The sequence below is a fragment of the Phoca vitulina genome, unplaced genomic scaffold, assembly GCF_004348235.1.
Source record: "Phoca vitulina isolate PV1807 unplaced genomic scaffold, GSC_HSeal_1.0 scaffold1, whole genome shotgun sequence".
Taxonomy (NCBI): domain Eukaryota; kingdom Metazoa; phylum Chordata; class Mammalia; order Carnivora; family Phocidae; genus Phoca; species Phoca vitulina.
Genome location: NW_022589704.1, coordinates 37355559 through 37382135, shown reverse-complemented (window position 1 = coordinate 37382135; position 26577 = coordinate 37355559). Strand labels below are relative to the sequence as shown.

Here is a 26577-nt window from a genome sequence, read left to right as displayed (position 1 = left end):
TTTGGACAGTTACGTAATTAACACCCAGAACCTCGAGCTCCCTCCCACCCCTGGGCTGGGCTCACGTGCCGAGCCTCGCGACCTCAAACAGCACCCAAGAGAACGGTGGCGGTTGGCGAATCCGGGGAAGAGTTCCAGCGCGGGAGGTGGGGAGAGTGGTCCCCGTGAGTCTCCTGTAAAAAGCTCCTGAGCGCGCGGCGGGAACTAGAGGCCGGCCATGCAGAGGGGTGTGTCCGGGAGGCCCTGAGCCCCTGATTGGCCGGTAGGATGACGAAAGCGTTTACAGTAGGCCTGACAAGCAGTGGGAGCTTGCGTCAGCTCTGCGCTTTCAGGGTGGGAAGAGGGGGCGTGTCTGGCGGCTCAAGGGGCCCGCCGATTGGCTGGAAGGCGCCGGAGCCGGGTGGCTCCGCGGGCCGCAGGAGGGCGGTGCCGTGGGTCTGGTCCCGGAGGTGGTGACCGGCTTTAGTGAGATGATCATGGCAGCTCGGACCGGTCAGAGGGCTCTAAGAAAGGTGGTTTCGGGATGCCGTCCAAAGTCGACGGCAGCGGCCGGAACCCCGGCTCCGGCGCAGGGAGCTGCGCGGTACGTCAGGTAATAACAGGGGTGCTGCGACGGGGGTAGCTTTCGGCCTGGGCTTGCCGAGTGGAGGGCCCGAGGAATTTTGGGGTGAGGCGGGGCCGGACCGGACGCATTTCCGCGTCTCTAAAGAGACAAAGTCCTGAGATCGGCATTTGAGGTACTTAGGCTTTGCGCACGTCACCCCGGGCGGGAGGCTCGTCGGGTTAGTGGCTCGCTACCCTCGCGAGAGGTGGTGAGTCCTCGGCCGAGCGACTTTAGGAGCCACTGATAAAGCAACTCGACAACGGGTAACTTGGGGTTCTTCCGGTCTCCTCCCCTACGGCCTGCTGCTGTTGCTGCTCTCGGGAAGTTTTAACTTTGCGGCCCAAGAGTTGCTGGCTGCCGGGCTGTGGGAGCTTGTGGCCCGGCGGTGAGCCCTCTTCTGTTCCTCCAGCGTGCCTGCTGGCCCGATGTCCTTTCCCAGTTTGGGGTAGGGGGTCTTTGACTCTGCCCTTTGGTGCTTGCAAAACTGAACGTAGCCAATACGATTTTTTTCCACTCGACTGTAACTTAGAGGTCCTGTAACCTTGAACCAGTCTTCGATTTTCCTGGTTGGTTCCTTTTTGTGGGTGGAGGCGGAGACAGGAATGATTACATACTTCGACCACTTAGTTTCTTTTTACAAATGACTTTGTAATAAAGTATGCTCGAAAATTATAGTGTTTAAAATGTATTCAGTTGTAAACAGTACAGAATGAAGGGAGAAAGCACAAATGTTGAACTCCAGGAATTTAGATTTAATGAGGAATTTTTCAATTACCCGAAACAGCCAACTCTAAATCCTTTTAGAGAAATAGTGGTTGAAATAGAAATAAAATAATCTCATATCGTTTAGTCCTGCTGAAGGAAACAGCCTGAAAGAGGACTTCTAAGCAGAACATAGCCTATCATGCTTTAGATCTGTTTGTGTTACCCTTATAAAATGTTGGCTTGCAAATAAACCAAACTGTACTTCTAAGAAAAAAATAAGATTGTTTTAATGATCAAATTAAGGCGTAAATTCCAAGACAAATATTTATTGTTTATAATAATGAAGAGGGAGGAAGTTTATGAGCTCATTTTTGGGCAGAAGCACTAACATACGTTCTGGCCTTTATTATAGTAGAGTATTTGAGATGTAGTATTGGAAAGTTAGTGACAAAAAGCTGTCCTTCATCTGATTCAGTTTTAATTTCATGGTTTAACAATACATATGACTGTATGGCTCCTCATTGCAGTTGAAGATATTATATTATTCTTGATGATGTGTGAAACTAGATGTGCTGTCCAGTGCTTTTAACCATAGTATGGGAATTCATCAGGAAAACTATTAGCTTGCTCTAAACACAGCTATTTCCTTTATGATTGTAATCAGATTGTGTAAGGGTTTTTTGTGGGGGTTTTTTTGGGCAGGAAGAAGGGGAGATTGGGGCGATGGTATTACATAAACTTGGTACAAAATTCAAAACCATGTACAGTGAAAAGTAAGTTTCCTGGTCAACCAGTTCACCTCTTCAGAAGCAACGGTCTTAGCTTTTTTAAATAAAGGTTTTCAGAGATGCTGCCTTTTCTGATACTGACTTATCAGAAAATTATTAGGTGTGCTCAATATTTGTCACATAATTGGCTTCCAATAATAGGTAATAAGGTAACTATACAAGAAGTGGGGAAATAGGTAAAACTGTTATAACAAAGTATGTTTTAGAAGGGAAACGTGATTAGGTATTTTGTACACCAGATTTGGTTTTTGTGATCAATACAATTAACAGAGATCCTAAATTATGTTATGTGACTTTCTAAAGGGGGAAGCTAAATTAACTGCCTAATTTTTTATTTCTGCTGTTCTGCTTCATTTAGCAGAGTAACTCATTCCTTTTTATTAGTATAATCCAACTTCTAAGCAAACTCTATAGGTTAACTCTAAAGAAAATTCACACCACTTATTTTAATATTATCTCTGCCTTTAAAATAAGATGCACATAACAAATCATATTTTTAAAGATTTTTGGGAACACTAACACTTTTATTCTCTCTAGGAGATGAATCTATCTAAAATAGGAACAAATTTTTCTCTCTAGAAGATGAATCTATCTAAAATCTCTTTTGACTAAAAAAGAATATCATAGATATCTTTAAAATATGCTGTTATCATCATTATAAAATCAAATACTACTTGTTATAGCCTAGAAAACCTAGAATTCTGAAAGCTATCTTGTTTTACTATATTTTCCCCATCGTTCATTTTTTTGAAGTGTTATTTAGAGCTGGATACATAAATATCCTAAAGTCTTAAAGGGGCCAGTAAGTTCATCCATACAGTTCATATGTTTTATTCTTTTCCTTTACATTTTATTTAATAGTTGTGCAGCGTTTAGCTTAACCATTTTCATTGACCTCTATTTCATTGACTCTGGAAGAAGCCCATCTAATTTTTATAAAGAATGTTAATTGTTCAAAAGTTCTTGTATTATGGAGCCCAAATTTGTCTCCATCCAATTGGACTTTTGTCTTACATTTTGGAACCATATCCTCAGGTATCATCCCTATCTTCTGGCTGAATATTCCCAATTTCTTCAACCATTCTTTGTTTGACTTGATTGGCTCTTCCACCCCGGCCAAACTGTAGGGTGTCTATGTCCTTAAAGAAATTTTGTTTATATGTAAATCCTATTTCATAAGGCAGATTTTATGTAGGACATAAGGAGATTTGACGAGGCCATCCATTCCCCTTTTAAGAAATAATTTGGGTCTGCTAGGGAGTGTGTAACAGCTCACCTGCCAAATCAACTAGCCCTGAAAATGGATGGAGCTGGAGGGTCGGCCCATACCTGGGCATCAGTGGCAGTTGGTGACCCGTAAGGGGGATGGGAGTGGGGGGCGGGGAGCCACAGCGATTCCCTCCCAACCCCCAAACTGTTTTAAAAAACAAAAAATAAGAAATATTTAAAAAATAATTTGGGGGCACCTGGGTGGCTTAATTGATGAGCCGCTGACTCTTGATTTTGGCTCGGGTTATGATCTCAGTGTCCTGGGATCAAGCCCCACCTTGGGCTCTACCCTCAGCAGGGAATCTGCTTCAGGATTCTCCCTCTGCCCCTCCAGTGCACATGCTCTCTCTAATAAATAAATAAAATCTTTTAAAAAAATGTTTAAAAAAATAATTTGAAGATTTGATTTAATGAAATAGCACTCTTTTGCTTTGAATTCTTCAGCAGCTTCTCACTGAGGATAAATTCCAAATTGCTTTATCCTGGTTAATAATTCCCAGCATGATCCCACTCCAACCCATCTAACACTATTTCATGGTACTCTCCTGGCTTGCTATACTGCTGCTACACTGTTAGTCTTTCTCAGTCTCTCGATACTGCCAAGCTCTTTCCCTACTACCTGGAATGCCCCCCATCTACCTCGCCTCCTTCCATATATGTACACTGTATGTACACACACACACACATTTTTTATGTACATACATACCTATTGCTCTCTTTACATGGCTAACTTCTCCATTATGTTTCAGCTGAAATATAACCTCAGAGGACTTCCTAGACTGCCCTAACTAAAGGAGCTCCCAATTACATGTCTCCACCCCCATTTCTTTCTTAGCACTTTTTTTGAATCCTCAACTACAAAGTAATCCTCATAAAGTTTATTTTTACCATTATATCCCTAGTGCCTAGCACAGAACAAAAGCTCAATAAGTATGTGAACTAATACATGAATAGTATGAAATAGTTATGCAATAATCTTACTAGGGAAAGGAAAAAATATTCAGATGAATAAAAGTATATCAGGCATCTATATTTAGAAGTACCCAAAACAAGTAACACTCTAATTTCCTTGACATGTGTTTTTACATATGTGCATTGAAATGGAGATTGGAAGGGAAAGGAGAACAGAGCAACAGTTCTTTTTTTATTTTATTTTATTTTATTATGTTACGTTAGTCATTATACATTACATCATTATTTTGATGTAGTGTTCCATGATTCATTGTTTGCATATAACACCCAGTGCTCCATGCAATATGTGCCGTCCTTAATACCCATCACCGGGCTAACCCATCGCCTCACCCCCTCCCTGTCTAAAACCTTCAGTTTGTTTCTCAGAGTCCATAGTCTCTCATGGTTTGTCTCCCCCTCTGATTCCCCCTCTTCATTTTTCCCTTCCTGCTATCTTCTTTTTTTTTTTTAACATATAATGTATTATTTGTTTCAGAGATACAGGTCTGTGATTCATTAGTCTTAACACAATTCACAGTGCTCAGCATAGCACATACCCTCCCCAATGTCTATCACCCAGCCACCCCATCCCTCCCACCCCCACCACTCCAGCAACCCTCAGTTTGTTTCCTGAGATTAAGAATTCCTCTATCAATGAGATCATATGATACTTGTCTTTCTCTGATTGACTTATTTCGCTTAGCATAATACCCTCTAGTTCCATCCACATTGTTGCAAATGGCAAGATTTTGTTATTTTTTTGATGGCTGCATAATATTCCATTGTGTATATATATATATATACATATATATATATATATATATATATATATATACCACATCTTCTTTATCCATTCATCTGTTGATGGACATCTTGGCTCTTTCCATAGTTTGGCTATTGTGGACATTGCTGCTATAAACATTGGGGTACATATACCCCTTTGGATCACTACATTTGTATCTTTGGGGTAAACGCCCAGTAGTGCAATTGTTGGGTTGTAGGGTAGCTCTATTTTCAAATTTTTGAGGAACCTCCATACTGTTTTCCAGAGTGGCTGCACCAGCTTGCATTCCCACCAACAGTGTAGGAGGGTTCCCCTTTCTCCACATCCTTGCCAACATCTGTCGTTTCCTGACTTATTAATTTTAGCCATTCTGACTGGTGTGAGGTGGTATCTCATTGAGGTTTTGATTTGGATTTCCCTGATGTTGAGTGATGTTGAACACTTTTTCATGTGTCTGTTGGCCATTTGGATGTCTTCTTTGTTTGGAAAAATGTCTGTTCATGTCTTCTGCCCATTTCTTGATTGGATTATTTGTTCTTTGGGTGTTGAGTTTGGTAAGTTCTTTATAGATTTTGGATATTAGCTCTTTATCTGATATGTCATTCAGAGCAGCAGTTCTAACAGGACCACTAGATCTCCAATCTGAAGTCTCAGAGTAGATCAAGAATTAAGGAGCCTCTGTGGATCCAGCTGGGAAGACAACCTGGATAGATGAGTTAGAAAATAGATGATGAAGGGTTCCTGGCTGGCTCAGTCAGTAGAGCATGTGACTCTTGGTCTCAGGGTTATGAGTTCGAGCCCCACATTGGGGGTAGAGTTTACTTAAAAAAAAAAAAAGAAAGAAAGAAAATAGATGATGAATATTCTAGCAAGTGTATGGGAAGAATATGTTGTAATATGTGACTATAGACTGAAAGCCAACTTTCTGGGAAAGACACCATTTGTGCCAGAAATTTCTAACCCTAACTATAAACTGTTATTTTTAGTTTTCTTTATGGTACTTAAGAAACTTATTTTTTTCCGTGTGCCTATGCATGCATGTGTGCACAACTGTGTGTGTGTGTGTGTGTGTGTGTGTGTGTGTATTTTCAGGAATAGTCTAAAGTTGCAAAGCCTTCTAAAGTGTGATAGTTACTGGGGTGCCAGGCTGGCTCAGTTGGTGGAGCATGTAACTCTTGATCTTGGGATCATGTCGAGCCCCATGTTGGGTGTAGAGTTTACATTAAAAAAAATAACGTGTGGGGGCGCCTGGGTGGCTCAGTCCGTTAAGCGTCTGCCTTCGGCTCAGGTCATGATCCCAGGGTCCTGGGATCGGGCCCTGCATCGGGCTCCCTGCTCCGCGGGAGGCCTGCTTCTTCCTCTCCCACTCCCCCTGCTTGTGTTCTCTCTCTCGCTGTCTCTATCAAATAAATAAATAAAATCTTTAAAAAAAAATAAAAAATAAAAAAATAACGTGTGATAGTATTTTACAATCTATAATTTGTGTTCCTTTTAATTTTCAGTGCTACGCTAAATCAAGTACTTTTTGTCTTTTTAGATATTTAGCTTCCTGTGGTATACTGATGAGCAGAACTCTTCCACTACATACCTCAGTTTTGCCTAAGGAGATATATGCAAGAACCTTCTTCAGAATTGCTGCACCATTAATAAACAAAAGAAAAGAATATTCAGAGAGGAGAATTATAGGGTTTGTATATAATAATAGTTCTGCTAAAAGAGTATGTTCACAATTTTCTGTAGAGTATTCATGACTTTTTTTCTGGATTTTTCTTCTTACAGAATATGCTTTGGTTTTTCTAGATTGGCCTTTCCACAGCTTTTGCTGTTTTATAAATATTTGTTGAATGAACATAATTATATGGTAACTTTATAGGATAGATTTAAACCTTGATGTGTAAAGGAAATAATTGAACTGTTTAGACCTACATTTTTGTACACTGTTTGTTTCTATAGTGGCAACATTAGTGATATGTTGGGCCCAATATGTTTATTTATTTATTTATTTTTAAAGATTTTATTTATTTATTTGACAGAGACACAGCGAGAGAGGGAACACAAGCAGGGGGAGCGGGAGAGGGAGAAGCAGGCTTCCCGCCGAGCAGGGAGACCGATGCAGGGCTCAATCCCAGGACCCTGGGATCATGACCTGAGCTGAAGGCAGATGCTTAATGACTGAGCCACCCAGGTGCCCCCACACCAATATGTTTAAATAGCTCCCTCACATATAGACATAGATAGATAAGTAACATACAGATGTGCTAAGAGGCTCCTACCACCTGGAGTGTAGGTTGGCAAACTTTTTCTGTAAAGGACCAGATAGTAAATATGTTAGGTTTTGTGGACCATACTGTCTCTGTAGCAGCTACTCAACTCTGTCATTGTAATTGTAGCCCAAACAACATATTGCTGTGGACAGTATGTAATAAATGGGTGTGACTGTGTGCTAATAAAACTTTATTTACAGAACCAGGCTTTGGGCCAGGTTTGGCCCCTGATCTAGGGGTATATATAGAAGAGAATAGAGAGACTGCAGTTCTGCTAAGCCAGAAATGCAGCATCTGTTCATATGGGAATTTCTACAAGGGGATCTTAATTCTCAACAGGCCATTAAGTATTACATGAATTCTTGTAAAAGTGCATTTCAATAATTTTTTCAGTTGCTTTTTCCGTTCTGATTTTTCTGTAGTAAAGGACTTTCAGCAGACTCAGCTTTTGTCACTAAAATTACCTTTATTACTGGCTAAATCACTGTATTGGTTAAGGTAATGCTAGCAGCTATACAGGTAAAACCCCAAAGTTTATTTCTTTCTTATGTAAAGTTCAAGTGGGTATTCCCCATCCATGGGCAGCAGTTTAGGAACCTAAGCTCCATCTAAACTTGTGCCTTTTGTAATTCCTTAGTCTTTTAAGAAGATATACTTGATTCTAAACCATATTGGTCTGGAAGGGATTATTGGCAAGAACTAGTCATGTAATCCCATCTAAATGCAAGAGGGGAATTGGGAATAGTAGCCTCCGGGTGGGCAGCTTCTTCCCAGCAATAGCACCGTGTAAAGAGAGTCTAAATAATTGGACAGGTAGACGTCTTTGCCAGAGCTGGTATCTGTCAAAAAGAGAAATGGCAATGAAAAGATAAATAGTGAATTGGTCTGTTTTACTTTTTTTTTTTTTTAAAGATTTTATTTATGTATTTGACAGAGAGAGAGAGAGACAGTGAGAGAGGGAACACAAGCAGGGGGAGTGGGAGAGGGAGAAGCAGGCTTCCCACCAAGCAGGGAGCTGGAGGCGGGGCTCAATCCCAGGACCCTGGGATCATGACCTGAGCCAAAGGCAGATGCTTAATGACTGAGCCACCCAGGCGCCCAGTCTGTTTTACTTTTGAATCACTACCAATATCTTTTTTTTACTATGTACCTGTCATTTGACAGGTATTACTGGGTGCTTTATATTTATAGTTTCGTTTAATTCTCACAATAGCCATGGAAACTAGGTGTTGTTATTCCCATTTTAGAGATGAGGAAACTGAAGCTCATGGAGATAATGTACATTAAGTGTCATGCATGATTCCTAAGATTATTTTTCCGCCATATTTACTTATTGTTACTTACTTCCTTATTCTTTCTCATGCTGGAATTCTTTTTATTACAAATTGGTCTTATCCAGTGATCATCTTATCTTTTTCCCCCGTATTTGACATAAATATATAATATTAGCTACTATTTATTAAGTGCTTTTTTTTTTTAATATTTTATTTATTTATTTGACAGAGAGAGAGACCAAGTGAGAGAGGGAACACAAGCAGGGGGAGGGGGAGAGGGAGAAGCAGGCTACCCGCGGAGCAGGGAGCCCGATGCGGGGCTCGATCCCAGGACCCTGGGATCATGACCTGAGCTGAAGGCAGACGTTTAACGACTGAGCCACCCAGGCGCCCCTATTAAGTGCTTTTTTTTTTAATTAAAGATTTTTTAAATTTATTTAAGAGAGAGAGACAGCACGCACACAAGCAGGGGAGGGGCAGAGGGACAAGCAGACTCCCCGCTGAGTGAGGAGCCTAATTTGGGCTCCATCCCAGGACCCTGAGATCATGACCTGAGCCGAAGTCAGATGCTTAACCGACTGAGCCATCCAGGAGCCCCTTTATTAATTGCTTATTAAGCATTGTGCACTATGCCAAAACTATTTCACTTAACCCTCAAAGGAACCCTGTAGAGGTACTTTTCAGTTATGGATGAAGAAAATAAAATTGAGAAGTTAAAACAACCTACCCTGGGTCATGTGGCTTAGTTTTAGGGTTAGTATTTGAGTGTAGTCCTTTCTGACTACAAAGTCCATACCCTTGACCACTGTGCCATACTGCTTTCTTAGTTGTTGTAGACTACTTTTATAACAGCTTCCAGGCTGCAAGATTTCATACTTCTTCATGGGACTTATTTTAGCATTTATTTCAAAGTGACTAAAACCTAGGAGGTTTAGGAGGTAGGGTTTTTTTCCGTCCCCTCTACTGTGGACCTCATTTCATGATAATACTTTGAAAACAATGTTTTATTTTGTTTTCATCTTGAATTACTTAATTTTTTAAATTTAAATTCAATTAATTAACATATAATGTATTATTAGTTTCAGAGGTACAGGTCAGTGATTCATCAGTCTTAAATGATAACCAGTGCTCATTACATCATGTGCCCTCCTTAATGTCCATCACCCAATTACACCATCCCCCAACTCCCCTCCCCTCCAGCAGCCCTCAGTTTGTTTCCTATAATTAAGAGTCTCTTGGGGCGCCTGGATGGCTCAGTCATTAAGCGTCTGCCTTCGGCTCAGGTCATGATCCCAGGGTCTTGGGATCAAGCCCCGCATCGGGCTCCCTGCTCGGCAGGAAGCCTGCTTCTCCCTCTCCCACTCCCCCTACTTGTGTTCCCTCTCTCGCTGTGTCTCTCTCTGTCATATAAGTAAAATCTTAAAAAAAAAAAAGTCTCTTACTGTTTGTCTCCCTCTCAGATTTCGTCTCATTTATTTTTTCCTCTCTTCTGTGATTCTCTGTGTTGTTTCTTAAATTCCACATATTAGTGAGATCATATGAAAATTGTCTTTCTCTGATTGACTTATTTCGCTCAGTATAATACCCTCTAGTTCCAGCCACGTTGTTCCAAATGGCAAGATTTCATTTTGATGGCTGAGTAGTATTCCATTATATGTATTTGTGTGTGTGTGTGTGTGTATATATATATATTTATCTTGATGAAGTCCCAATAGTTCACTTTTGCCTTTGTTTCCCTTGCCTTGGAGACGTGCCTAGCAAGAAGTTGCTACAGCCGAGATCACAGACGTTGCTGCCTGTGTTCTCTAGGATTTTGATGGATTCCTGTCTCACATTTAAGTCTTTCATCCATTTTGAGTCTATTTTTGTGTGTGGTATAAGGAAATGGTCCAGTTTCATTCTTCTGCATGTGGCTGTCCAATTTTCCCAACACCATTTGTTGAAGAGACTGTCTTTTTTCCATTGGATATTCTTTCCTGCTTTGTGGAAGATTAGTTGACCTTAGAGTTGAGGGTCGATTTCTGGCTTCTCTCTTCTGTTCCATTGATCTGTGTGTCTGTTTTTGTGCCAGTACCATACTGTCTTGATGATTACAGCTTTGTAATAGAGCTTGAAGTCTGGCATTGTGATCCCACCAGCTTTGGGTTTTTTTTTTTTTTTCCCAACATTCCTTTGGCTATTTGGGGTCTTTTCTGGTTCCACATAAATTTTAGGATTATTTATTCCAGCTCTGTGAAAAAAGTTGATGGTATTGTGATAGGGATTGCATTGAATGTGTAGATTGCTCTAGGTAGCATTGACATCTTCACAATATTTGTTCTCCCAATCCATGAGCATGGAACGTTTTTCCATTTCTTTGTGTCTTCCTCAGTTTCTTTCATGAGTATTCTATAGTTTTCTGCGTACAGATCCTTTGCTTCTTTGGTTAGGTTTGTTCCTAGGTATTTTATGGTTTTGGGTGCAATTGTAAATGGGATCGACTCCTTAATTTCTCTTTCTTCTGTCTCATTGTTAATGTATAGAAATGCAACAGATTTCTGTGCATTGATTATATATCCTGACGCTTTGTTGAATTCCAGTATGAGTTCTAGAAATTTTGGGGTGGAGTCTTTTAGGTTTTCCACAGTATCATATCATCTGTGAAGAGTGAGAGTTTGACTTCTTTACTGATTCAGATGCCCTTCATTTCTTTTTGTCACCTGATTACTGAGGCTAGGACTTCTAGTACTATGTTGGACAACAGTGGTGATAGTGGACATCCCTGTTGTATTCCTGACTTTAGGGGAAAAGCGCTCAGTTTTTCCCCATTGAGAATGATATTATCTGTGGGCTTTTTGTATGTAGCTTTTATGATATTGAGGTATGTTCCCTCCAGCCCTGCACTGTGCAGAGTTTTAATAAAGAAAGGATGCTGTACTTCGTCAGATGCTTTTTCTGCACCTATTGTCCTTTCTTTTATTAATGTAATGTATTACATTGACTGGTTTGTGGATGTTGAACCACCCTTGCAGCCCAGGAATAAATCCCACTTGGTCGTGGCTAATAGTCCTTTTAATGCACTGTTGGATCCTATTGGCAAGCATCTTGGTGAGAATTTTTGTACCCATGTTCATCAGGGATATTGGTCTGTATTTCTCCTTTTTGGTGGGGTCTTTGTATGGTTTTGGGATCAAGGTCATACTGGCCTCATAGAAATTGTTGGGAAGTTTTCCTTCCATTTCTGTTTTTTGAAACAGCTTCAGAAGAATATATTAATTCTTTTTTTAAAGATTTTATTTATTTATTTGACACAGAGAGAGAGAGAGTGAGAGAGAGAGCATAAGCAGGGGGAGTGGCAGGCAGATGAAGAGGGAGAAGCAGGCTCCCCACTGAGCAAGGAGCCTGCTCTGGAACTCAAACCCAGGACCCTGGGATCATGACCTGAGCCAAAGGCAGATGCTTAACTGACTGAGCCACCCAGGCACCCCAGTATTAATTCTTCTTTAAATGTTTGGTAGAATTCCCCTGGGAAGCCATCCAGCCCTGGGCTCTTTTTTGTTGGGAGATTTTTGATTACTGCTTCAATTTCCTTGCTGGTTATGGGTCTGTTCAGGTTTTCTGTGTCTTCCTGTTTCAGTTTTGGTAGTTTATGTGTCTCTAGGAATGCATCCATTTCTTCTAGGTTGCCTAATTTGTTGGCATATAGTTGCTCATCATATGTTCTTATAATTGTTTGTATTTCTTCGGTGTTGGTTGTGATCTCCTCTTTCATTCATGATTTTATATATTTGGGTCCTTTCTCTTTTCTTTTTGATAAGTCTGGCCAGGGGCTTATCAATCTTATTAATTCTTTTCAACGGACCAGCTCCTAGTTTTATTGAACCTGGTTTCTATTTCATTGATTTCTTCTCTAATCTGTATTATTTCTCTTCTCTTGCTGGGTTTAGGCTTTATTTGCTCTTCTTTCTCCAGCTCCTTTAGGTGTAAGTTTAGGTTGTGTATTTGAGACCTTTCTTGTTTCTTGAGGAAGGCTTGTATTGCTATATACTTCCCTCCTAGGACCACCTTTGCTGTATCCCAAAGATTTTGAACAGTTGTGTTTTTATTTTCATTTGTTTCCATGAATTTTTTAAATTCTTCTTTAATTTCCTGGTTGACCATTCATTCTTTAGTAGGATGCTCTTTAGCCTCCTTGTATTTGAGTTCTTTCCAAATTTCCTCTTGTGATTGAGTTCCAGTTTCAAAGCATTGTGGTCCAAAAATATGCAGGGAATGATCCCAGTCTTTTGGTACCTGATTTGTGACCCAGTATGTGATCTGTTCTGGAGAATGTTCCATGTGCACCTTAGAAGAATGTGTATTCTGTTGCTTTCGGATGGAAATGCTCTGAATGTAGCTGTGAAGTCCATCTGGTCCAGAGTGTCATTCAAAACCCTTGTTTCCTTGTTGATCTTCTGCTTAGATGTTCTGTCCATTGCAGTGAGGGGTGTGTTCAAGTCCCCTACTATTATTGTATTATTACTGATGTGTTTCTTTAATTTTGTTATTAATTGGCTTATATAATTGGCTGCTCCAATGTTAGGGGCATAAATATTTACAATTGTTGTATCTTCTTATTGGATAGACCCTTTAATTATGACATAGTGTCCTTCCTCATCTCTTATTACCATCTTTGGTTTAAAATCGAATTTTTCTGATAGAAGGATTGCCATCCCAGCTTTCTTTTGATGTCCATTAGCATGATAAATGGTTTTCCACCCCCTCACTTTCAATCTGGAGATGTCTTTGGGTCTAAAATGAGTCTCTTGCAGACAGCATATCAGTGGGTCTTGCTTTTTTGTCCCATCTGATACCCTGTGTCTTTTGATTGGGGCATTTAGCCCATTTACTTTCAGAGTAACTATTGAAAGATATGAATTTAGTGCCATTGTATTACCTGTAAAGTCACTGTTTCTGTAGATTATCTCTGTTCCTTTCTGGTCTATGTTACTTTTGGACTCTCTTTTTGCTTAAAAGATCCCTTTTAATATTTCTTGCAGGGCTGGTTTGGTGATCACAAATTCTTTTAGTTTCTGTTTGTCCTGGAAGATTTTTATCTTTCCTTCTATTTTGAATGACATCCTAGCTGGGTAAGGTATTCTTGGCTGCATAGTTTTCTCATTTAGCACCCTGAATATATCATGCCAGTCGTTTCTGGCCTGCCAGGTTTCTGTGGATAGGTCTGCTGCCAGTGTAATGTTTCTTCCATTGTAGTTTACAGATCTCTTCTCCCGAGCTGCTTTCAGGATTTTCTTTTTGTCTCTGAGATTTGCAAGCTTTACTATTAGATGTCAGGATGTTGCCCTATTTTTATTGATTTTGAGGGGGGCTCTCTGTGCCTTCTGGATTTTGATGCCTGTTCCCTTCCCCAGATAAGGGAAGTTCTCCGCTTTAATTTGCTCCAGTATACCTTCTGCCCCCCCACTTCTTCTGGGATCCCAATTATTCTAATATTGTTTTCACTTAATGGTATCACTTATCTCTCGAATTCTCCCCTCATGATCCAGTAATTGTTCCTCTTTTTCTCAGCTTCTTTATTCTCCATCATTTGGTCTTCTATATCACTAATTCCCTCTTCTGCCTTATTTATCCTAGCAGTTAGAGCCTCCATTTTTTATTGCATCTCATTAATAGCCTTTTTGATTTTGACTTGGTTAGATTTTAGTTCTTTTATTTCTCCAGAAAGGGATTCTCTAGTGTCTTCTATGCTTTTCTCAAGCCCACCTAGTATCTTTATAATTGTTATTCTGAACTCTAGTTCTGACCTCTTACTTATGTCCATACTGATTAGGTCCCTGGCAGTCAGTACTGCCTCTTGTTCTCTTTTTTGAGGTGATTTTTTCCATCTTGTCATTCTCCTACCTTGCAGAAAGTGGTTGCTTTTCTATTTGTAGAGTTGCAGCTAATCTTTTCTTAGCTCTCCAGTTGAGTTCACAGATATTCAGAATGATTTGATAGCTATCTAGCTGAATTCCTGGGACCAGATGAAACTAAGGTCTCCTACTCCTCCACTGTCTTGTACTCCTCCCCAAAACAACGTTATATGACTGTAATAACTAACATCTTTGTCTTACTTATAACTCTAATGGGAGTGCTTTTGGTATTTGACCATTTATGGAGGGAATTATACAGTTTTTCTTCTTCTGGTTCATATGGTTATAATGTTATAATTCTTAGTATTAAGCCATCCATGAATCTTTAAAAGAGTTGAATTTGATTGCTAATTTTTTTAATGCATTGCTGGATTTTATTTGCTGATATTTAGAATTTTTGCTTCAGTAATCACAGGTGATATTGGTCTACAGGTTTTATTTTTTATGTTCTTTGTCACATTCAGGTTGGCAGGGTGTTATGGTGGCTCATAAAAAGAATGAGAGGTTCCTTTCTTTGTGTTCTAGAATGGTTTCTTTTTTTTTTAATTTTAAAAATACTACATACTTGTATAAAAATCTAACAATATAGAAGTATATGTACTATTTTTACTCCTACTTCTTTTTCTTGAGTTAAAAACTATTGATGTTGGAGTGCTTGGGTGGCTCAGTCAGTTAAGCATCTGCCGTCAGCTCAGGTCATGGTCTTGGGGTCCTGGGATCAAGCCCCATGTTGGTTTCCCTGCTGAGTGGGCAGTCTGCTTCTCTCTCTCCCTCTCCCTTTGCCCCCTCCCCTCTGCTCGTGTTCTCTCTCTCTCAAATAAATAAAATCTTTAAAAAAATCTATTTAATCTGTGTCCTTCCAGGGCTTTTAAAATATATTTTCATTACAGTTATTATGTTGATATAACAATTAGTTTCAGGAAAAAATAAATATCAAGTGTTTAAAAGTGAGAAATGCAGTATTTATTTATAATTTTTCCTAAATGGATAATAGAATCGTCCATATCCTGTCTGCTTTGTAAAGTGTTTTTTTCACATAAGAATATATTGTAAACCTCTTTGCTCTAAAGTATATATTTGATCTTAAAACAAATAAACTTAAAAACAAAGTGGGAGGCGCCTGGCTGGCTAAGTCAGAAGGGCATGCAATTCTTGATCTCAGGGTCATGAGTTTGAGCCCCATTTTGGGTGTGGAGATTACTAAAATAAATAAATAAACAAACTTTAAAATATTTGATTCTAATTCTTATAAATAACTGGTACGGAGTTCCACAGTATGGATATGCCATAATTTTTAACAATTTTTATTATATTAAGCATTTATTAACATCTATTGACTGATAAGTAAGTTGCTTCCAGTTGAGTTTTTTTCCTCTCTTTTTTTAAGATTTTATTCATTCGAGAGTGAGCACACGAGCAGGGGGAGGGGTGGGGAGGCAGAGGGTGAAGCAGATTCCTCACTGAGCAGGGAGCCCGATGCGGGACTCTATCCCAGGACCCTGAGGTCAGGATCTGAGCCAAAGGCAGATGCTTAACCATCTGAGCCACCCAGGTGCCCTGTTTTTTTTTTTTTTTCTCAAGCCCTCAATTTTTAAATGCTGGCTGCTAATTAAAATTTCAAAAACCACATGTGTAAGCCAGATTCAACCTGTGGTATGCTAAATTATGACCTCTGCTTTATGCAAATATTTAGCTCCCTTTTATCTTTTTGTATTGCTTTGAAGTCATTCATTTCTATGTGTGGTTTAGCATAATTACCAAATGATTTATTGCCTTGTACACACTAAGCTTTATTTATATTCAATTTAAAGTATATATATGCCTTATAAATAGGTGTAGTTAACACCTCTCTCTTTTTTGTTTTTTTCAAGATATTCTATGCAGGAAATGTATGATGTGGTATCAGGAATGGAGGATTACAAGCATTTTGTTCCTTGGTGCAAAAAATCAGATATAATATCAAAGAGAACCGGATACTGCAAAACACGATTAGAAATTGGGTTTCCACCTGTGTTGGAGCGCTACACATCAGTAGTAACCTTGGTGAAACCACATTTGGTAAAGGTAATAGTTTTGGTTTTCATTGTTTTTAAATATTTCCCAAGTGTTGATTATATCAAATAATTTAAAGTATAATAGCTTAAAAGTATTTCCCTAAACTAATCAGAGATGGAGGGGGAAAAAACAAATGATTTCTTATGTCTCCTAACTGTGCTGTTTTATACAATATTAGCATTATTCTTTCCAAACAGAAATTTGACTAGAATATGTAAATAAGAAGCTTTTTCTTTTTTTCTTCAGTTGAGGATTACTGATCCTTAGGAAAGATTGGACCACACAAGTGAAAAGTGTTTAAAGTTAATTTTTGCGCTAGTTGTTTTAGAAGTTAAGGCAGGAAAAGTGAGAGGATGAAGAAAGGTAGAAAAGATACAAATGTGGATAACATAAACATTGTTGAGGTCATCCTGCCATGCGGTGGGTACTGAAATGCCAGGTACTGTTACAAGTATTGTATTGATCATCTTATCCTTGTCAAAAGAGGGGACATGTATAGACAGATACCCAGGCTTAAACACACAAAAAAGGCAGAATTCCATAGAATTCTTTTGAATTCCTAGAGTTTGGTGACCAAAGACTTAAAGCTTAGTTGTGTTTTATGCCCATAGGATATCATTTCTTGGTAATTAGCCAGAGCTAAATGCCTTTGTCAGCTCCTTGTTAGGCATTGAAGGAGGTGGCATCTCTCATACCAGAGAGAGTCTACTGTCCAGTGAAGCTAAGACTTGGAGTCCACACTCATCTTACTCTCAAACTTGAACTCCACTTAAAAGGCCGTGCCTCACGGGACTTTGCCATTATGAATGTTTCCACCTGTTTGTCTCATAGTTTTGGAGTTCTGTACTGCACTGTCTCTCTTACAATAGCTAATATTTATCGAGCTCTTTGTAGTGCTTTACTTGAATTATTCATTTAGTCTTCGCTACAGCCCTTTGAGATTCAAATGTTACCGTTCTCCATCTTACAGTTGAGCGAATTAAGGCTTAGAAGAGTTAGATAACTTGCCCAAGATTACAGAGCCAGGACTCTGGTTCAGTCTTTCTGACACCAGTGAGTATCTCTATAATCTTTAAATGTTTTTCTGTTTCCTGACCTCAGTCTCTTAAAACTTTAAATCTTCATGTATTATGCTGCATCTAACTAAAATAACTCTTGGGGGAAAAAAAAGAAAAACAACCTGCTTCTGGTTACATGTTCAGCGTGGCGTCTACTTGGAATTTCTCTCTCTCTCTCCCTCTGCCCCTGTGTGCACATACTCTCTCTCTCTCAGATGAATAAGTAAATCTTTAAAAAGAAAGAAAGAAAAAAATCTTCATAATAACATGTATGAAATGATCATTGCTATCTCAGTTTATGAGGATTAGAAAAATTACAAACCTTATGCAAATTCTTACTATATGTCAGATCCCAAAGCTATTTTTCCAATAAAATAAGCTGCTTCACTTAATGTGCTAATTTATTGTTTGAAGATGTATTTGAGAGTAACACACAACTATGTATGCTCAGCTTTCAGTTGTCCCTGGGTTCACATTTTGGATTTTAATACTTAATACAAGCATGTGGCATAGAACACAAATCATTAAAACCAAGGGAACAGCAGAAGCCATGTGACTTTTTTCTGCAAATTATTACTTGCCCCAAATGTGCCTGTGACATGTCAGTAATTCTATTGTACATGAATATGTAATGGCCAGAAGCCCTTGAAAGTTTTCAGCAGATTTAATAGAGGCATTGGTTCCATGAATCTTACTACCTGAGTCACAGTACAAACATTTTACATGCCATAGTTTGTATGGTCTGGGTCAGTTCAGTCAGAACAACCAGTTGTAGGTCATCATCATAATACCTCCTATTGTGGTCAGTATCTGTGCTGTTAGGAATGAGGCCTTTAGCAATATCTAAACATACCAGTAAAAATCTGTGGGTCCTTGGGCTAGATTATTGGTATGAATACAGCACTGCCACATTTTGTGAAAAAGTAGTCAGAAGAAGTTGGTATATTATAGTGATTATTCCCAATAACTGTTTCTCCTTCACTGTTAAATTTCCTATAAGCTGCCTTTTTTTTTTTTTTTTTTTGAGAGAGAGAAAATCTTAAGCAGGCTCCACTCTCAGTGTGGAGCCTGATATGGGGCTCAATCTCATGACCCTGAGACCATGACCTGAGCTGAAATCAAGAGTCGGATGATTAACTGACTGAGCCACCTAGGCACCCTCTTATAAGCTTCTTATGTGATTGTAAAGAAGGGTAGAACATATTACCTGAAAGTTGGGTAACTGAAATAATAAGATTTTATAATAGATTGTTGATGCTTTTAAAAATTAGATGGTCTTTATTGAACTATATATAAAACCGAACCGTTTGAAGAAAATTTTCACTTTTCCCCAGTGACTTAGCATAATGTGACTAAATTTAGCTATTAGTTAGCATTTTGATGACTACTATTTTATCATGTCTAAATAAATTTTTAAACATTCATTGTTTTCCATTTTAACAACTAAAATATTTTCTTTTATGAATGTGAAATAGAGCATTTCTTTGTAAATGCTTTTTAGTATTGATGCGGTTGGATTTTCTTTATAATGATTCTACCATGTTTTCATCTGATAATTGACTCAAAAGAGTTTAGATGAAGAGGAAGTGAGGAATCAACTGTAAATATATTTTAAGCTCTTTGGCTTCCAGTTTAAACTATCTGTGGAGAGATCCAGATATAGTCAGAATTAATCCCGCATTCTGTGTTTAGGGAAGCAATAGCTGGGGAAGAAGAAGTACACTTTGGGGGAAAAGAGTTTATCTGTACAAGTCCTTTTTGCTAATCTGTAGTGTATACGCTCAGGGAGGGATGTCTAAACTGTTAAGAGGAATAAGTTATCAAAGAAAAAAGGGACAGAGGCTCCTGGATTCTCTCTCTGCCTCTCCTGCTCCCTCCCCCGCCCACTTGTGAGTGCTCTCGCTCTCTATAAAAAAAAAAAAAAGAAAAGAGAAAAGGGTAGAGGGACTTGATTATTTATTGGCCCCAGGATATACCAAAAGAGCTGGAAGCTTAAGGCTTAATTGGGGAGGGGGGTGTTGAGTTTTTTTGGGGGGTGGTTTAAAATATTTTATTTATTTGAGAGAGAGAGCACTCGCACATGTACACAAGTGAGGGGGGGAGCAGAGGGAAAGGGAGAAGCAGACTCCCCACTGAGCAGGGACCCTGACTGACATGGGGCTTGATCCCAGGACCCTGAGATCATGACCTGAGCCAAAGGCAGAGGCTTAACCGACTGAGCCACCCAGGCGTCCCAGGTGTTGACTTTGAAACAAGAATTTAAAAGGTGGTTTGCTGCTGAGGGAAGGTGATAGTTTTCTTGAGATCATTTGTCTACTAGTACTAAGGCCCAGATAGCATCTTAGGATAGTAAGTAAAGAAGCTGAACTTCTTTCAAAGTCATAACCAGTCCTGACAATCTACTAGTGACTGTGATTCTGGCCACCATTTTTCACACTGCAGGAGGCAACTCTTAGTGGGTCTCAATCAGCCTTCTTTTAATGATATAGAATGGGAAATATCAAGATGCACTGTACATAATATCTCTACTGTGTTTCAGTGTGTACATACACATATAAAATAAACATGAGCACCGAAGAGATTAGAGATTAAAGAAAGCAATGGATCAGGGACATGGGTCAGGGCCAGACTCAGGAAAACTAGAACCACAGTTGCCCTTAGAAATAGAGAATAATGAGTGAAGGAAAGACTAAATGTGAAAGACAAGAGAAAAATCTTTGGGTAGGAAAGGAGAATTCTAGAACCCTACTTAGGATCTGTTCCAGATACCTTATAAATATTTTAGACATATCATAGTAATGGTATAAAATAGGTATTATACTCATTTTATAGATTTAAGGAAATATGGTACAGGGAATTAACTTGTTCAGGATTACTTATAAATGGCAGGGCCGGAAATAAACTTCCAGAAAAATCACTTTCTGTTTTGCTGCTGGAGGGGAAAACTCTAAGCACCCTGAGTGACAGCAGTGAAAAGGGGAACTGACAATCTTAGGGATCCCAGGAGAAAAGAAAATGGCTTATATTGGCAAGAGGTCACTTCCTAGTACCAAACTGAAAATGAGATTTTTTTTTTTATCACCTGTGGTCTGACCTACAAACATATTTTAAAAAAGAAATCATCCTCAGGGCGCCTGGGTGTCTCAGTTGGTTAAGCGACTGACTCTTGTTTTCTGCTCAGGTCATGATCTCAGGGTCATGAGGTCGAGCCCTGCATCGCCCATGCTCAGCACGGAGTCTGCTTAAGACTCTCTCCCTCTGCCCCTCACCCCCCCATGCTCTCTCTTGCTCTCTCTCTCTAAAATAAATAAATCTTTAAAAATTAAAAAATTTTAAAAAAAGAAATAATTCTCAGTTGTAGATTCTGGACAGTCTAAATGGTATTTTACTGCAATCTTGTTTTTTCATTTTCTAGGCATCCTGTACTGATGGAAGGCTTTTCAATCATTTGGAGACTGTTTGGCGTTTTAGCCCAGGTCTTCCTGGCTACCCAAGAACTTGTACCTTGGATTTTTCAGTAAGTGTCTCATACAGCCCTTGGTTTGTTCCAAGTATCAGGTGAAGTTGATAAAAAAGGAATAATCCATTGATTAGAATCCAGCTGCTGTAATTAATCTTAATGTGCATAGTGATTACTGAAAGATGCTTTCAGAAAATCTCAAATTTCTGAATTTTGAATTCATATTTCTGAATTCAGAAAATCTCAAATCTCAGATTTCTTTTTTAAAATATGTAGGTCAGACCACAGGTGATAAAAAAAACCATCTCATTTTCAGTTTGGTACTAGGAAGTGACCTCTTGCCAATATAAGCCATTTTCTTTTCTCCTGGGATCCCTAAGATTGTCAGTTCCCCTTTTCACTGCTGTCACTCAGGGTGATTTTTCTATGCTAACTTTATAAGAAGGAATACTAATGAATCTTTCTCTTTCTCTATTTCTTGAAACCTTGAATAGTCATTCCTTCTCTATTTTCTGATTTTTATAGGTCCATAGATTATAAGACATATGACTTCACTAAGAGCTTAATAACAGTTTATTAACACCAAATAAAATCTACACATTGATTTATGATGCAGAAGTAAAGTGCAGAAGGGGAAAATACGTTTTTAAAATCTAGGGACTATGGTATTTCCTTGTTCTCACATCACCTTGGTTATAGAAACTTAAAGCCACTTGTGGCTTTTCTTTGAACAGATAATACATGAGTTATTCTCTGTATTTGCAACTCAGGCATTGCATTTCAAGAAATAGTCATAATTTTGATTACATTGCTATATGCTGATGTTCTCAGCTCCTGAGTTATTTTCATTCAAAAATTAGTGGACATTAATGGAGCCGTTGGGGAAATTTGAATAAGGCATGTGTAGATTAGATATTAGTGTTATTATCTAGTAGCATTAACTCTTAATTTCCTGGCTTTAATAATTGCATTGTGGTTATATAAGACATTAAAAAGGGGAAATCTGGGTGATGGGTATATGAGAAGTCTTTGTACTATTTTTGTAACTTTTTTTATAAATTTGAAATTACTTCAAAATGAAAAATTACCAAAGAAATGAAAATTAAAGCAGTTTTAAAGGTTAATGGATATTTGGTCCTTAAGATACTATTTCTCAAACCACCTGCCTTGACTTATATCTTGAGGAGATATAAATGAAGTTATAAATCATTATTAACTTTAAGATTGTAGCACCTACCCTATCTGTTTTGTGGATCAATCTCCTCTTCCTGCTGCTACTTCTCCTAGGAATACCTATCAGAAGGATTAGTTCCCTTCTTTATTTTCTTTTGAGAGATAGGTTAGATCTAAAAGGGGCACATTAAAAAGAAGCCAGAATAATATGGTATTCATTCAGTAAAGCTTTTTTCCAGTTTTCTTTAACTAGAAATAATAAAAGCAGATTATTTGTCTTGAAATGAAGTTCAGGTCTTGTTTACTTAAGCTTACGGTGTCAGCAGTAGTTGTGCTTACTGTGGAAACTAAGTCTCCGTCTTCTGAGGGGTGTTAAAAAATTTCATCTAGGTACACCCATACAGCTCTGCCTTAGATACTGGCCAAGCAGCCCATTTCACAGTGTGAGTAAGTAGAGATTGAGTAAAAGAAAGATCTTCCTAAAATAATTAAGCTTTTCCTACAGATTTCTTTTGAATTGGTTACCACTACCCTAAGTAGAGACTGAGTAAAAGAAAGATCTTCCTAAAATAATTATCCTTTTCCTACAGATTTCTTTTGAATTTCGCTCCCTTCTACACTCTCAGCTTGCCACACTGTTTTTCGATGAAGTTGTAAAGCAGATGGTAGCTGCCTTTGAAAGAAGAGCATGTAAGCTGTATGGTCCAGAAACAAATATACCTCGGGAATTAATGCTTCATGAAGTTCATCACACGTAAAGGGAAAAAGAACTGGTCACTTACTTGTAACTTTAGTTTATTTACTTTTAGGAAGTGCTTTTATCATTTGCTTTCAGAAGTCAGAAAGCATTTGTTAAACCCAGATTTGACTATAAACCTGCACCATTGAGAATTTGCACTTGGAATATGGAACCACATGTATATAGAATTCAATCAAGTGTAATTCAAAGTAATGTGTATATTAGCATATTTACGATAATGGGATGTCATCACTATTGCTAGAATATGGACATCACTCTTACCAGAAATTGAAACTGTAAATTTAAGCCTTTTAATTATCACCTTATTTGAAAGAGGTCAGTTGAGATACTCACATAGTATGTATTATATTAACCATATCACCTTTAAGTTATTAAATTCAGACTATTTATAACTTATTGTCATAGGACCCTGCCTCTTAGCTTAGGATATTTGGATAATCATCAGATATTTAAAGTAAACTTTGACTTAAAAATACTGTTAATGAAGGTTCCTCAGCTACTTTCCTTATTTTTAAATTGTTCTTATGGGTGGTAGGTAAATTCAGTGCCATATATAGTGAGATTAACTCCCAGATAAACAATGAATATTTTTTTTGGTGAGTGGTCCAGAGCTTTAAGCTAGTTCTCTTGTAGTTTGCAACCCTCTCCCAGGTACTTTCACTACTCTTTCAATAATGCTGATTGTTTGTCAGATTTTGTCTACAGTAGTGGGTAATGGATGAAGATAAGTTGGTTGATGCGTTTCCAGCACCATGTATCCCTATTTTCTATTTATTGTGTGTACTCACTTTCAATAATATATTTCAAACTGATATTTTTATAGACAAATCAATGTCAAAGGACTGAAGTGGTAACTTAATAAAGTTAATTTGTTTATTTTTTGTACAGTTATTTTGGTTATTGAAATCCTCCTATATTATTTCCATGTGTATTTTAACTAGACATAGTAAAGTTTAATTGTAGCATTTTATGAAACAAATCTGGGCAAAATTGTCTTCCTTTAATTAATACTGATCTTCCCTCCTTTCACTCCATACACAACAACCCTCTTGCATTACCTTTCTAGTCAGAGTGCTATTTGTTTCCTCAGATAAACAAGGTACCTCAGTAATTAGCTCCCTACATAAAAGCATGTTTCCAAAATTCTGTTTTGAGTGCCTGCTGTGTGCCACTTGCTGGTGTATACGGTGGTGAAGGACTCCTGCAGTCTGCTCACATGCAACTGGTTGGAGCTTCACACAGGGGAAGCAGTATCTTTCCACTTACCAATGAGGTATCCCCTCAGAGTATCCGTAGTTTGTATATAATTACCTTTTATTTATTTCTTCTAAAGATTTTGTTGATTTATTAGAGAGAGCATGAGCGGGGGTGGGGGGGAAGTGAAGAGGGACAAGCCAATGCTCTGCTGAGCAGGGAGCCCAGTGCGGGGCTTGATCCCAAGACCCTGAGATCATGATCTGAGCCGAAGGCAGACGCTTAACCGTCTGAGACACCCAGGCGCCCCTATAATTACTTACTTACTTATTTATTTATTTATTTATTAAAGGGAGGTTTTTTTTGTTTTTGTTTTTAAAGATTTTATTTATTTATTTGACAGAGAGAGACAGAGAGGAGAGAGGGAACACAAGCAGGGGGAGTGGGAGAGAGAGAAGCAGGCTTCCTGCAGAGCAGGGAGCCCGATGCGGGGCTGGATCCCAGGACCCTGGGATCATGACCTGAGCGGAAGGCAGATGCTTAACGACTGAGCCACCCAGGCACCCCCCTATGATTACTTTTTAAATAACAAAATTTTTTTCAAATGGCAGAGATAAGACCCAGATAATTTTTTATCCCTGTATATATTACTTTTCTTTTGATGGATATAAGAACCTGTACTTTACCACTGTTCTTGTAAATGCCATAGATAAGCTCTCAGGTTCAGAATCTAACTTAGCGGTTGGGATCTAACTGGGCTGCTATTATGAGAGTATGTAGATAGTATTTTGGTGAGGGATCCCAGGAATACACACCTATCACCTTGATCTAGCCATCCATCTTAGTCAACCATGAGGTTCCCTAAGTATGGTGAGAACCCAGGTTACAGTAAGTAGAGACAGGATACAATATACCCAGGCATTCTGGCTCCAGTACCTATGCTCTTTGCTTTATCTAGTACAACACTCTGGAGGCCATGACCTGTGGACTTAAGTGTGGCGTCAGTGCTTTCTGTATCGGAAGAGGGAAAAAAACACCTTTATAAACTTTCCTTTAAGTGACTTCTGGTCATTGGAATCTTAGGGGAAGACTGATGGGATACGACTGCTACTAGGTAAGGTTTTTCTCTCTGTGGAAAGCAGGAGAAACTTTTCCTTGGTGTTTGCCTGATGTGTTTTCCTTGGACACGGTTTGCAGCTACATCTGTCACCTTGTCACAGAGGGAAGAGGCAGTAATTCCAGAGAAGCCAACTGGGACATCAAGGGCTGAAGGAACCAACCTTGTAGCTGTCAACTTTGTCTTCCTGGTTATGTGCAAGAACAGCATTGTAGTGTGTTTAACCCACTTCAAGTTCAGTCATTCAGTTCCTTGCAGCCACCCCTTTATCATGCAGTCTGCACTGGTTGCTCTCTAGGCTGTTGTGCAGCTGTCCTCCTGGGGCTCCCCTGCAGTCATCCCAGCATTGCCCTTCACTTCTCTTTTGGGGGCTCCCTGTATCCTGAATCTTGGCCTCTGATTTTTAATTTACTTTCAAAATGCTGGGGAAATCCTTTAGCGGTTTCCTGAGAAAAGGCAAGTGGGAGCTAAGTTTTTAGAATCCCCAAGTGTCTGAATGTCATTGTTTTATATTCACACTTGAGTATAGAACTCTAAAGATAATATCCTCTCCCTCCTCTCATCCCAATTTGAAGATCTGACTTCATTGTATTCTGGCGTCCAGTGCTGTTCTTGAGAAGTCTTATGCCATTGTTATTCCCAGTCCGTTGTATAGCATCCAGTTTTTGGTCTCTGGAAGCTTTTAAAATCAACTTTGTCTCCTGGGTAGTCTGAAATTGCATGCTGATCTGCCCTGTTGCCTTGTCCTAATTAATTGTGCTGGGCCCCTTGTGGGCCCTGTCAGTCACAGACTCGGTGACTTGAATCCTGAGGAATTTGAATTATTTGTTGGTTAATTTCCTCCCCTCCATATTCTCTGGGTCTATCATTCAGGTATTCCTAAGTAATTAGATATTTGACCTCTTATATTAAATCTTTATCATTTTTCCTATTTTCCATTTTTTTGTTCTGCTTTTTAGATTTCCCCAGTTCTATTTTCCAGCCCTTCTGTTAACTTTATATTGGCCAAGAATGTTTTCTAATTGTTCCTTTTTGTTACGGCTTCCTTGGTTTATGGCAACAAGATCTCATCTTTTAAATTATGATTTTTTAAATTTCCCCTAGATCCCTTCTGGTTTTTGCTATTCTTCATGCTTAGGCTTGTCTGATGGTTCTTGTTTGCCCATTGATATTTGAAAGTAAGGGACTAAAAAGCTTATTGGCATTAAGGTAGGGCATACTGACTAGTGA

General features: G+C 38.8%; 1 protein-coding gene across 4 annotated transcripts; it reads left to right on the top strand.

Annotated features, from left to right (window-relative positions):
* Positions 1-365: 365 nt before the first annotated feature.
* On the top strand, positions 366-24321 carry COQ10B (coenzyme Q10B). 4 transcript variants are annotated; one of them, XM_032405529.1, is made up of 5 exons: positions 367-592; positions 6639-6788; positions 16402-16594; positions 21059-21160; positions 22867-24321. In XM_032405529.1, the coding sequence occupies exons 1-5, from the start codon at positions 471-473 to the stop codon at positions 23032-23034; spliced, it is 735 nt and encodes a 244-aa protein (XP_032261420.1). In that variant the 5' UTR covers positions 367-470; the 3' UTR covers positions 23035-24321. The 4 variants fall into 4 exon arrangements, with proteins under 4 accessions (XP_032261436.1, XP_032261420.1, XP_032261428.1 ...); XM_032405537.1 differs by lacking the exon at positions 367-592 and adding an exon at positions 643-867 and having other exon boundaries at positions 22867-23529; XM_032405556.1 differs by lacking the exon at positions 367-592 and adding an exon at positions 890-989 and having other exon boundaries at positions 22867-23529.
* The last annotated feature ends 2256 nt before the right edge of the window (positions 24322-26577 follow it).

Excerpts from the sequence above, each read along its gene's own strand:
- COQ10B (XM_032405529.1), top strand. The coding sequence starts at position 471 with ATGATCATGGCAGCTCGGACCGGTCAGAGGGCTCTAAGAAAGGTGGTT. Across the intron at positions 6,789-16,401 it reads TCAGAGAGGAGAATTATAGG|ATATTCTATGCAGGAAATGT; the intron begins GTTTGTATATAA and ends GTTTTTTTCAAG. Across the intron at positions 16,595-21,058 it reads TGAAACCACATTTGGTAAAG|GCATCCTGTACTGATGGAAG; the intron begins GTAATAGTTTTG and ends TTCATTTTCTAG.